This window comes from Calonectris borealis, chromosome 23 (assembly GCF_964195595.1).
Source record: "Calonectris borealis chromosome 23, bCalBor7.hap1.2, whole genome shotgun sequence".
Lineage (NCBI taxonomy): Eukaryota > Metazoa > Chordata > Aves > Procellariiformes > Procellariidae > Calonectris > Calonectris borealis.
In genome coordinates, this window is record NC_134334.1 from 5,978,000 (window position 1) to 5,991,262 (window position 13,263).

Sequence of the window (13,263 nt, forward strand, 5' to 3'; positions counted from 1 at the left end):
TAGGTGTTAGTCAAAAACAGGAAAATGGCCTCATCCACTTAATCAGAATATGTTAAATTCTAGGATTAACACAAAATACAAACACTGAAAGTAGTGCTGATCCATCTCATCAGATTTTATGTTCATCTTAAATAAACATAAAAAACATGCTCACCAGTGAGCTTATCTCGAACCCTGTTGATGATTTGAATTGCCTTCTTATTTAGAGCTTCTGGCTTCACTAGACCATCTCCTACTAAAAGACAGAAGTAGGAAAGAGAATTAGGACTTCATCTGAACAATAAAAACATTTGTACTGCTGTTACATCTGCCCTTCCCAAACACCACAAATACCATTTTGAGAGCAAACAAACCCAGATACCAGTACATTTTCTGTCACCTTTTTTTTGGAGTTGAGAACAGAAATAATTATATTCCTCATTCATGCTGACAAGGAATTGCATCTGTCCCATCTCATGTAATTGTGTCTGGATCATGATTAAATTTTCTGATCTAAAAACAAATTTCTGCATCAGTATAGAAAAAACAATGAAACTTACTGAAGGAATGGATGGATTCAGGCACTGTGGTCCCAGTTTTCTTATGGGCTGTCTCACCCAATTCCACACTGTCCAGCATTTCTATTGAAAAAAAAACATGAAAACATAAAAGCATAAATGTGAAGCTGAAAAGCAGATAAAACAATATTCTTCTGGAAACATTAACAAAACTTAATCAGCTCATTTGAAAAGCATACTTAACTGTGACCAAGTGTACCACACATCTCTATCACTAAGAATATCACCAGAGCAAACATTATTTTTCCCCTGCTAACATACTTACAGGCCTTATCCAACTTGTAGGAACATTTTGTATAGAAGTGTAATTGAAAGACATTTTGAAATTATGTACAATTAACCTAAAATTTTAAATAAGTATATTTATTTGTAGAACTCTTCATATGAAACGCTGTCCCCATTCTGCAGCGTAATAGCAAACAACTGCTACGATTCAACGCAAAGCTCTCAACATTCAGTCAGATGACTACTTGCCAGGTTTTGTACACTAATATTTGGTAGCTAAGTACATAATTATCATATATAAATTATACCTTGGATTACATCAGTTTGTGTGTGCTCCAGAAGGGTGTTAATGTAACTGTAAAGGAGCATCTGCTTTTTGAGCCAAAGTACTTCCAGTTCTAAAGCTAATGATAATAAGCTGTTTATCTGTCCACTTTTGAGAAGATGAATATTTGAAAATATTTACCCAGTCTTGTGCACTGCTAAAAAAAAAACATGCTCCAAACATTCATGACATACACCATCTTTTCTACTTACCTACTGACTGACTAGCTGAGTAGGAATCTGTTCTTGTTCGGGAGCGCTTATTGCCCTTCGTATTTGCTGCAAGAAAATACGGAGTTGAAAAGCATGTACTGGAGTTTCAGCGTTTCATAGCAAATTTGTCCACAAACAATACAGATTTCACTGCTTTTCTCCTTCTCCAAATTTTATGTCACCTGAAAATAGCTTTCAGTGTCCTGATGACAACTAATACAAAACCAACCCAAATAATTTTGCATGTAGCTTAGTTCGGTGTCTGTGTTTAAGGGCAAAAGGGTTTTAACCACTGTGGTAATTTCACATTACAATCCCTAAAACCATGTACGCACAAAAATAGCACTTGCAAACCAACAATTTCATCAGATTGTCTTCAAACAGACATTGGATTTTAGGCTTCTGGGTTTCTTGTATGAAATCAGACCGATTACTCTCTTGCTGTCACTGTTTTATCAAAATCACTTACTGTCCATCAGCCGCCAATTCAACAATGGATCATACACAAAGGCTTCAAGCACAGCCATGACACTGTCCTTATGTTCGCGCAGGACTTCCATCACTGTGTGACAGGTGATTCTGTAATTGCCATCAAGGCCCGTCACCTTCAGAAGAGAAAGAAACAAATCAACTATGCTGCTTTGTTCACTATGCAACTCCAACCCTAACATTCAGGAAGCAGGAATTGGCTGGTACTTTAAACTGGAATTCACTTCCACTATGCTTTGTTCGTTAAGAGAACAAGATAGATGTTCATTACAAACTAAGAAGCTCCCTTCTGCCATTAAGATGATCTTTGCGAAGTACCATGCCATTGGCTGTGTCCGGTTGATGCAAACAGCTATTTAAAATGAGGAAATTAAGGAAGGCCTAAGAAATTGGAGGAATTTCAGGGGTTTCTGAATCAATGAAAAAATTGCTTTCCACTGTAATGTATTGTAAAGATCACAGGAGATATTTTAACCTACAGAAAATGCAGCTGAAATCTTAACATCCCTGGTTCTCACAGGAGTGGAGAGGTTTAGCCACAACAGAAAACACAGGAAAAACTGAGAAATTGATGCCATTTTCCCTAGGAACAACCCTCTTCATATTAAAGAGGGGATGCTTACCTCCATAGCATTTGTCAGCATCCTTGTTAACCTAAATGGAATCTTCTCAGGGAACTTTTCTCTTGTCATTGCAACCTAAACACATGATGATGGAGAATTAGTAAATTAATAGCTAACTTGTTATTTAAGAGTTAATAAGTACTGCGGTTTTTTTGCTACAACCTTGAAGGTTGTATTCCAAATAGGAAATAAAGTCCCAGCTTTATGTTCCTCAGTTTCCAGAAATTTTTGGGACAAGCTAGATAATTAACTCCGTAACAGAGGGAAAACTCAAGTGTGTGCCCAGTTGCTAGTGTCAAATTACACAGACTGCCCATCAGCAGCTTAAATTGCTCCAAGAAATTTTATGGAAAAGTGATGTTAGCACTTCTTTGCCTGTTCCAGTGATCAGCTAATCCCCAAGACATGCCTCTGAGATAAAGTATCTATTATTTTCATCTTGCCTGTAGCTAAAGTGAAGCCCAAAAGAGAGCCAAAGGGCTTGCTTAGGATCACACTCCAAGGTCAGTTTGTCCTGGCTTATAGATTCATTTCTGTTCCACCAGAAAATGTGAAATATTACAGAAAATTTAACGTCCAAATACAAAGATTTACCTCGAAACAGTCCCCGAAGTCGATATGCAGGATCTTTCCACTCAGTCTGTCTAACATCAGATTGGAGGGGTGTCTTTGATGAAGGAGTAGGAGAAAAAACAGAGTGACAGACCATTATAAAAACCCAATGTAAATCACAGCAGCTCCGGTCTGAAAAGATATTTATCTTCATGAACAAGAACAGCCAGTGACAGCTTGCCTGTCTGAGATCTTCCATCTCAGGATGTACAGAATAGCTTCCTGACAGTGCATCTATCACATTATTTTTGTAATTACCTCTCAGGGGTTAGAGAACTTCTCACCTTGAAAGATAAACAACCTATTGGACCAGAGCCATCAGTACATTTCTTGGATATGAACATTTATTTTTCAGTTAGAATAAATTCTTCTACTTGTTTTATGCTTTTTCATTTTTTCAGTAGAGAAAAATGTAATGAATTATGCTACAGGTGAAGTAATGCAAATTGGATTACGACCAGAAGAGAAGAGAATCAATTCAGACTAGGAAAACCACGATGCTGCTATTCATGCTGACTTGTTCCATTTTTGTTTTAGTTCAGTTTTCAAAGGTTTATAATTTCATTATAAAGACCTTTAAGTTCAGGAATAAAAGCTTTTATTATGAAAACATTTAAGGGTTTAGCTGGTTTTGCATTACAGACCTTTAATCTAAAATCTATTGTCTTCAAAAGTATTTTGGAAGTTATGGCGTCCCCTTTTGACAGTAAGCCATATACTAAATCAAGTATTTGTTCATTTGATCTTTTTTTTCTCATTATTTGCTCAATCCATTTGGATTGTACATACCTCCCTCCAAAACATGTCTGCATTGCAGATCAGAAAAAGCACCATGTTAAGTAATAGTTAAACCAGCATTAACTTTCATTTGCTTTAAGTCTAGAGCAGTCTTTGAGCAGTATTTATGGGGAATTCATGTGTCTCTCTGACAACTGCTGTGAACATACATACCAGAGGTTCCTGCTTCATAGAATAAATATCCACCAGGCAAAAAAATATGCAAAATAAGTAGTGTTACTGAACTTGTTTGGAGGGAGAATCAGGAGACCTCTGCCACTAAATACCTTCTGGATTTCTTTTTGCTACTTCAGGGAACAAAAACTGATGCTCGATCATGGCACTTCTTTCTTCCCCAAAAAGCTGGATGTACGTGTACAGTCCTAACAGACTTGACAAAAAAATTGCCATCTCATATGCATGAAGCACATGCAAGCACACAGATTGGTGCAGAAGTCAACAATATTTCTGTTTTATAGAATCATAGAATCGCTTAGGTTGGAAAACACCTTTAAGATCATCAAGTCCAACCGTTAACCTAGCACTGCCAACTCCACCACTAAACCATGTCCCTAAGCACCACGTCTACACGTCTTTTAAATACCTCCAGGGATGGTGACTCAACCACTTCCCTGGCCAGCCTGTTCCAACGCTTGACAACCCTTTCGGTGAAGAAATTTTTCCTAATATCCAACCTAAACCTCCCCTGCTGCAACTTGAGGCCACTTCCTCATATAGAATGGATGTAGAAAGATTTCCCATTCTGTTAGTGAAAGGACAAAATTAGAACTTGTGGTCCTTGATGTAATTCTGTGCGTACTCCTTTCAATATGGAAGAAATTCTTACTTGTACTCAAGATACACAAACCCTACATCTTATGCTTGCAGTCCTGAAAATAATGGCAGCACAATTAGGTCCTGAAAGATGGTATCGTTACAACTCAGCAATAACCACAATGAAAGATGTTATCATAAGAACAGATCCAAGGAATGAATTGATAGGCCTACACAGTCTGTGCTTTTATTTAAAAGAAACCTTTACAATTTCACTTACCTGTCCCCAAGGCCCAAAATGTATCCAACCATTGACATTACAGCTAGTGAACGAGTGTAGTTTGTTCTTCTGTCAAACCACACCTACAAGCAGAGACAAATAGAAAAAGTCAGGCAGGCATGTTGCACATTGCTTATGTTTTAATTTACACATTACTTGCATTTTGCACAAAGTGGAACTGTGATATGCTTGGGTTCAATACACTCCATAGCCTGAGGAGGGCGTTCAAACATCCTATGGCCTTGAATTAGATGTCTAAACCATCAAGAGAATATATTCTGAGGTTCCTGCTTTTCTCTCCTCAGGCACAGTATATGGAGCTTCAGTCTCCAGTCTTGTGCTTTGGACTGCACTCTGGCAGCCACTGTGATCTGAGCCTTATAAGGCCCCTTGTGAGGGGATACCACGTGTAGATACATGTTCTGCAGTGATTCATCTGCAGTTTATGATGAATAAACACCATCTCTCACTCCTTCTGCAGAGAAGGCAATTCCACATTATGCTGATTGCCAAACACAAGCCGTTACATGTGCTGAACTCACCTCCGAGCTTGGACTTTTCAACCATAGCAGTTTGGCAAGGTCATCACCAGCTGTGTTATTGACAGCATGTTCAAATACTTCTACTTTCTGCATCAGAGTCAGGTGGTCATAATCTGGAGCCATCTATAATTTGAGAAGTGACACTCAGCAACTTAAAAAAAAACTACTTCAAATAATGCCTAGTTGTACTATGAGAAACACAGTAATCACAAATAATTTCATATCAAGTTTATATTGAAATTATTTGTAGACTGACCAGTATGTTCCCAAACACAGTGAGATGACTACCCAACAGTGAAGAATTCATTTTAAATGGGATAGCAAATGATTTAGCATCCACAAAGTAGTCCATAGCCATATTTAATTAAAATACTGTGAAGGTAACTATGTTTCAAAAAACATTATCCAAATAATTCTTCCGGGTTGGCACACGCCTTCCTTTTTGGCAAGCAATTCCAACTTTTCTAGTATTGTTCAGTTTCTCCAGTCTGTCTAATTTTGGCCCTGTTGCTTAGACACAATGTTTGTAAATGCCAGCAGCACGGCACCTTGTACAAGGCACATCATTGTCATGCAAAACTCCAAGCACGTTTTAGTCACCAGATGGTAACAACTTGTGGTCGCTGCTAAAACAGGAAAGGAGAAACAAATAAACATATGGCCAATTTTACCTCTTGGTAGCACTTTATAACTCTTATCTGATATTTTTGCATTTATTACTGGTACCAATAACAATCAGAAAGGAAGAACAAGCTACGCCCCTTTATTCTCCATTAAGACACTGGAGACCTAAAAGAATGTACCAAAAACTCTGCCAGCTTTCCCCTTTACCCTCAGCATGATGCGATGTTCAATGTTGAGCAGGATCTTTTTCTTCTCTCTGTAGTCTCGGATGAGCGCATGCAGTGTGTCACAGTGGGGGACCCAACCAATCAAGCCTGAATTTGTAGACAGTGGAATAACAGCATATCTCTGAATGCTACAGGAAAAAAATGGAGAATCAGAGCTCAAATTGTTGTATGTTGTGAATTATTACAGTTTGACATGCTTAAAATAACTACTATTAAATCTGATTCTGATCCAAATTGTCTCTTCAGTAGTTGCCCTGCTTTTCTTCTTTTCAAACAGAGCTAAAACATCCATTTGGATAGATTGCTGCCAGATAATCTACAGACATTCTCAAAGCTTACGTGGTTTTCATTGAAAGACTGCTTTCAGAAGGTACATGTTATGTCACCCACGATGATCTATTATTTGCACATGACATTTGATATGTTCATGCTTGAAAGACACTGTACAGACTTGCAGGCTGTGACTATTCAGCAAGCTATTTAGTGACTATAATAAAAAATCCTTGACAAAAAAACCTGTTCTCAGGCACTCAAGCTATCTTGAAATAGGGGTTGCCTCAAAGACCATAACTATTTACGAGATGAGACTTCAATTAAGTAAAACAAATGATGCCCTCAGGATACATTTCCTCCAAGTTTGAATTCTTGAATGTTTTTTGCTTTCTCTCTCTCTCTCTTTTTTTAAAAAAATTAAATTAACTTAGTTCCAAGAGTCATCATTTCCTCACAAACCAGCTGGTTGTGCCAAGGGTTTCTTGGAAACTGCACTTACATAGGGTGTCACTTCTGCATAAGCACATTCAGTGACTATCCACAACACATACCTGAGGTTTTTACGAAGAGAAGTTGGGTCATTTGCTAGCAGAGTGTTGACCAGCCCAAAAAGCTGCATCACTCTTTCATCTTGGCGAAGGTCTTCGTGACCTTTCAGAAGGAACACAAACTCATGCCCATTGCTTCCTGCGAAAAAATTAATACACAAAAGTTTACTCTTGCTGAACAAATAGACAAGAATAAATACACGTGCACTCAAGAACTGGAAAGTGTGGCAGTCAGACTGACCAGACCATTAAGAAATACCTCACCTGAAAGGAAATGTTGGAGAGGTTTTACCTGGTAAATATGCAGTTTGACCTAAAAGCAATGACTGTTTAAACATTAGAATAGTTAAGTGAAAACTGCTCTCTCTTACCCATTAATGTTAACTTCCTGGGCCGCTGCTTGGAGGTGATGACCTGCAGTGAGGGTGCAATGGACTGAATGCGTATGATGGGCTGGTTGGGATCGTACGTTCCTGGCACTGCCAATTCCAGGTCCCGGCACATTAAGAGTTTTGGTGACACGTACTGCAGTTCCAAAGAAGTGAGCTACCAAAACCAAAAGAAATACAACCCCCCAGCATTTCAGTTAAATCTCACTGAAACATCTGAAGAGTTCATGCTGTCGAGGGACCTAGAACAGTTTAGTCAGTTGTCAATACTTCAGATGCTTGCAGGAAGTGTTGCATAAGCAGCAAACTTGCAGCAAATCATATGCAGGTGTTTCCAGAATACTGAATTTGAACATTTTGAATAACCGAAAACATGAAACAAAGACTGGTATTGACAACTTGCACTGTAAGACCCACAACAGAACTGTACCTCTCCCCCCACCTGAGGCAGCTGCTTTGAGATACGCCGGAACACATGGTAATAGAGATCCCAAGCCTGAGTTAGGTCTTTGACATTTCCTGATTTCATGTACTTCCTGCACCATTCCTGAGCTTCCATTAGATCTCTGCCATAGGCCTAGGGAGGAAGTGAGAAACAACAGAAGAAAAACGTTTCTACGGACTATAATGGAACAGGTGGAGACCACTTAATACTTACAAAGAGCATCACAGTCTATTTTCAAATTGCATGACAAATACTTGATCTCACATTTTTATAGCATATCGGAATTAAAGATCCAGAAATTCCTGGATCCAAGACATGCAGTGAGTTTATTAGACAACGTTGCTCACAAATAGACTTCACGATAGGAGGCACAGAATGAATACAATCACCCTTTAACAGCAGGCTCACAAACTCAAATTGATTCCTTTTGCTGGCTTGAGAAAGGTCATCTCTACTAGTGGTTACCGTGAAGCAAAGCAGACTGGAGTTAGAAGAATTAACTGCAGAGCAGTTGTATGTTTTCCAGACCCTATCAGACACCCAGCCGATATAAGACTCCAGGGCAATCTGCACTACCACGGCCCCTGTAGTACTGTAGTCACCAAAAGTGATACAGATCTGATGATAAATGTCCATAATGAAGACTGCAACTAACATAATGAGTCCCAAGAGATTTACTCTGTGCGTTAAATTGCAAAGGCCCTTGTAACACGTCTGGGGCAGGTGGCTGTCCTGCCTGTTTTTGAGGGCATGCAGAAGGTTATGCTCTTGGCCATTTGCTGATACCTGATTGAAGGATGTCTCTTTTAACGTCTGAGGCCCACGCTCCATCATTGCATGCAGTGGTTCCAGCACCTCAAACATTCCCTTCACATTCCTTTCTCCAAAGTATAGACGAGATGCTTCTTCCAACCCTTCATGCCACATCTCATGCCATAGGATGGCTACACGGATTAGCTCTTCACTCACCTGTTTTAGGACAGTAAAAAAGATTAAACACCTAAAGAAAAACAGTATGACTGTATACGGACTTACAAATGCAAAACTACTTTCTTCTCTAATGATTATGAAATATTTGTTGCTGGCAGCTAGAGGGAGCCACAAGAATTCCCACAGTTCTGTTACACCGTTTTCTGCAAGAAGCTGATCGGGCTTTTCTCACCTTATTCGTTGCTTTTGAAATTTTCTCTATAGTTGTGTAGCTTGGCCTGAAAGCACTACTTTTTATTCATAAAAATCTTTAGCAAATGAATTAAATCACACTTTCCATGCTATGCTTGGTAGGTTTTGTTTCCACTCTTCATTAAGCAAAAATATCTCTTTATGGAACAATATTCTTCATTTATTTCTTCTCTAAATTTATTCATAAGGAGACACAAGAACTCAGTGTTTGAACGTTATGGTCCTTTTTAAATTAAAGCATTCTCTTGAAATTATACTAATACTGTAACTTCTTCCAAATGCAAAAACCCAAATGTATTGTACTTGAACAAAATTAACAATGAATAGTCATTCTGTGTTATAATACCTGTGGTACATCCATTCCTGAAACACAATACACTTTATGGACACTAAGTACTCACCATCATTGCCTGCTGCACCAGAGTGTTACTGTGCTCACACATGTTTTTCAAGATCTTATTTGCAGCATTGTGGCGAGCGGTGGTTGTAGATTTAGAAGCCACAGTTAAAGGATAGATCAAAGCCTACAAGCGACATCAACCAATAATATTTTAGAACCACACAGAAGAGCTACATAAATTGAAAGATTAGCAAAGCATTAATAAGTGGCAGCCTTAGGGCTAGACAACAGAAAGCAAGCTTGCTTCTGGAAAAAGGTGATAGGAATTTGCTATTCAAAGTTTTCCAACCTGAAAAGCTTACAAGACTTTAATTCACTGAGTAGCAGAATGACTTTGAGAGCCTGTATCAAACTGGAAGAACAGAAAATTGTTTTTAGCATTTTGTGATTTTCCACACTGTAGGAAGAAATTCAGATAAAATGTCTGTGAGGTAGCCTCTTAGTAGTCACTTAATGAGATTTAAGAAGGTGATTTGCACTATCCAGTATTCTATTAGATGGAGAGAACTTCCTCTGCTGCATGGCTCATCCACCTCTTCTTTCCATTTTTATGTGAACAGTGCTGAGGTGAGAGAAGCAGCAGCAGAAATAGTCCCCATTCTCACTATCCTCACTTGCTGTGACTTCCAGTGCAGGCATCTAGACTAGGTGAAACGGAACATAGAAAATGTCTTAATTGGCTATCAGTCTATGGAAATTCCTCCTTTAAGGCAAAGCTTACCTGGGGATGGTACCGTCCAATATCTGTGAGGAGCTGATGAATGAGACGTCCTACTAATGGTCGAGGGGTGTCAATTCTTGCAATGAGCTGAGGGATAACCTAGTAGTAAGGATAAGTAAAATAAACATCCCCTTATGTATTGAGGTCACAAGCTGTTCTGCCCTCTGCTAAAGACCTCACAGTCTCTAAAGGAGACAGAGAAGCCCACCACTCATTTTTGAGATGGTCAGAGGGTAACACGAAATTCCAAACAGTGTCAGAAACACAGAACAGCTCAGTTAGATCACAAGTGTTCTGCGCAAAACTGTTACAGGATCCTCTTATGGAAAGAGTAAGATGTGTCTTGAAGTGTAATGCTCAATAAAGCCTTTTTTTATTTATTTACAAGAGTCATTCTACAAAGCAATCCTGAAATAGACTGACAGACAGAATTCAGACAGAATTACATCAGAGCAGCACAGTGGTGTTTATACTTGATCACCACTGAATGCATGTCATCTTCAATTTTAAAATTTTCATTCCTTCTCATTCATTTGAGAAATGACTAATTATGACTAATGTGCATATAAATACAGAAATGCATGCAAGAATGTTTCTCACGTCTCTGTTCAAGATGCTTGTTAAATCAGTTACAAATTGTGCTGTACACTGTTCTCACCACTCACCTACAGAGAATTGTTTAGCAAAGGATCATCATGGATATCAGGTAACAAATCCCCAAGCTCCCCCCAGAACTGAGATTTGTCTCAGCCCTTTGTGTGCCTTACCTGCAGCCAAGTGTCTATTTGGATTGCCTTGACTCCTTCTACCAAAGCCTCATTCACATCAGGCCAGTGACCATAGTCAAACCACAGAGTAAGGACTCTTAAAAAGAGAAATACATTTGTTAGGAATGAAACAAAAAAAAAACGCCAAACCACACCATTCCAGTTAAATACCTTCACACCCCAAAACCTAGAGATAGTAGGATAAGGGCTAATCCACCTAACATAAATTAGCTTGGACTGAAGCATTCACTTAGTTTAACCATAACAAAACAGCAGATGTAGGTTCTACCTAATCTTAAACCATCTGCCCTTATCAGCTGGATTTCATTTATTATGTGCTTTATTATGTACCTTAGAGTGTCTTGTAGGTTGTTTCCTCGAGACAGAGATATGGATCGGAAAAAACCCTGGACAGCAGGGACTGTGTACATCAAGAGAGTCTTGGATAAATCCTTTTGGAATGAAAATTGCTGCATTAGTTCTACACAAGCGCATCAGTCCACATGAATCCTAAACTTAGCAAGTGGAAAGAGGGAGAAATATGTGGAAACATAGTTCTAATCCACATTGTAGTTGACTTCTGCTCATACTCCTCACAGGACATGTTGCTCCTGGAATTTATGTTCTGCTTGACTACACATAGGTCTTTCATCCTGGCAGGGAACATACTGTGAAGTGTTTTTATACTTTGTTGGCAGAACTATGGACAGCAAAGCACCCTAAAAACTACAACCCTACTATAACTGGTAAGTAAAAGAGATTCCTCAAGTCTTTCATGAAGGGCTTAAAGCAGCAGAACTTGCTAATGGACATTGTATCACCTATGATAGCCATCCATGCCTTTGCTTTAGCTCACAACTAACTTACAATCAGTTGCATTTAGTCCGCTTCCCTTAAGACTGAGTTAACCTGAACTTCCGCACTTTTGCTGTAAGCTATGAGCACGCGTATATATATACACACACAGAGACAACTTCCACAAGCCAGGTACGCATAGTAGCTTGTTCCCTGCCACAAAGTTTTCCTGTGTCTAAGCAATAAGTACCAATCCCCCAATATAAACAGGGAAGAAGGGTACCTCAGTGACTTTTTTCTGCACTGGAGATGGTATGGGACTGTTCTCTGTGCTCTCTGCATCACTCTCACTATTGCTGCCCTCGGTGTTAGCACTGGTGATGCTGGCTCCACTGGCATGACGTAGTTTCTTCTTCTCATCTCTGGCCTGGTTTTGATGTTTGTAGTGAAGCACTGCTTCAAAGTTCATCACTGCCCAGGCATGCCAGGCCTGCCAACAAGAGAGAACAAAAGTCAGAAGGAAGATGAACCCTTTCTGCAACCTGTACTTTCTAATTATTAGAGATAACAATCCAACCTTCCTGAGTCCACAGACAACAGTAGTAAGTAATACCCTGCAGACAACACAATGCTTTGCTTTCTCTAATTACTTGTAGTTTTGACTGGCTTATTATCTTAAACAACGTTATGATGAGTTCTTGGCCAGGAGCTCCCTGTTGGATATTAAAGCAAAGGAGCTCTGTAGCAAAAATTAAATCGCATTCCATTCACATACACCTTAATTTTTCAAAACTTAAAATGGAGATTAATGTTAGGTCTAGGGAAGGTATAACAGGAAGAAATGCAGGAGATTACTTTCCCAGAGAAGATCTGGCACCAAATATTAATTGAAATTTCACAACCCTGAAATCAAAGGCTCTTTAGAGAATTAGCAACAAGGCTACTTTCCTAGTTCAAGTATGCTGAGTGAGAACAAGTTAAACTTTTTCCATTTAGATTATCCTTCCTCCTTCACTGCTAACTGACAGGAGAAAAAGTCCCAAACGCAAGAATAGAAAGTGAATTGTGGCCTAGTTTTACCAGCCAGATAAAATTCTAAACAAGAATCTCATGGTTACCTTGGGCTGCTTTCTCTGTTTTTTTTAATCCTACTCACAGTAACAAGGCATATAGTTATAAGAGATCTTCCTATGAGCACCTTCCTTTCCTGTGGCATGGGATGTGACCAAATTTACTGATCTCTCTGCAATGGTGCCTGGAACCTTTTCCTTACTGACCTTGTACCAGTTGCGATCATGCTCTGTTGCAGCACTGTAGTATTGCAAGACTTTGGGGATGGTACTCTCGTTGATGCCTTGCAGGTTCAGCTGCCACTCGCCCAGTTTCAGGAAACACCTGGTTAAGCAAAGGGATTATTGACTCAGAACCTGGAATAAAAATGAAGCCTGCTGGATTAAGAGCCAGACTTCTTATCTG

At 39.1% G+C, this 13,263-nt stretch overlaps 1 protein-coding gene across 5 annotated transcripts in view; it reads right to left on the reverse strand.

Annotated features, from left to right (window-relative positions):
• The window catches only part of MTOR (mechanistic target of rapamycin kinase), a 67,502-nt gene that overhangs the window by 2,141 nt on the left and 52,098 nt on the right, over nt 1-13,263 (reverse strand). For 4 of the 5 annotated variants that reach the window (XM_075172480.1, XM_075172484.1, XM_075172485.1 and 1 more), the window contains 19 exons: nt 13,065-13,182; nt 12,071-12,277; nt 11,344-11,444; nt 10,993-11,089; nt 10,226-10,324; nt 9,506-9,628; nt 8,709-8,891; nt 7,920-8,054; nt 7,460-7,634; nt 7,092-7,227; nt 6,248-6,395; nt 5,417-5,539; nt 4,875-4,957; nt 3,026-3,098; nt 2,432-2,506; nt 1,789-1,924; nt 1,320-1,385; nt 540-620; nt 155-235 (listed from right to left, as the gene is read on the reverse strand). In XM_075172480.1, coding sequence (XP_075028581.1) covers nt 155-235; nt 540-620; nt 1,320-1,385; nt 1,789-1,924; nt 2,432-2,506; nt 3,026-3,098; nt 4,875-4,957; nt 5,417-5,539; nt 6,248-6,395; nt 7,092-7,227; nt 7,460-7,634; nt 7,920-8,054; nt 8,709-8,891; nt 9,506-9,628; nt 10,226-10,324; nt 10,993-11,089; nt 11,344-11,444; nt 12,071-12,277; nt 13,065-13,182 — 2,240 coding nt within the window. The remainder of the gene's footprint in view (nt 1-154; nt 236-539; nt 621-1,319; nt 1,386-1,788; nt 1,925-2,431; nt 2,507-3,025; nt 3,099-4,874; nt 4,958-5,416; nt 5,540-6,247; nt 6,396-7,091; nt 7,228-7,459; nt 7,635-7,919; nt 8,055-8,708; nt 8,892-9,505; nt 9,629-10,225; nt 10,325-10,992; nt 11,090-11,343; nt 11,445-12,070; nt 12,278-13,064; nt 13,183-13,263) is intronic. The other variant, XM_075172482.1, reaches the window with a different exon arrangement.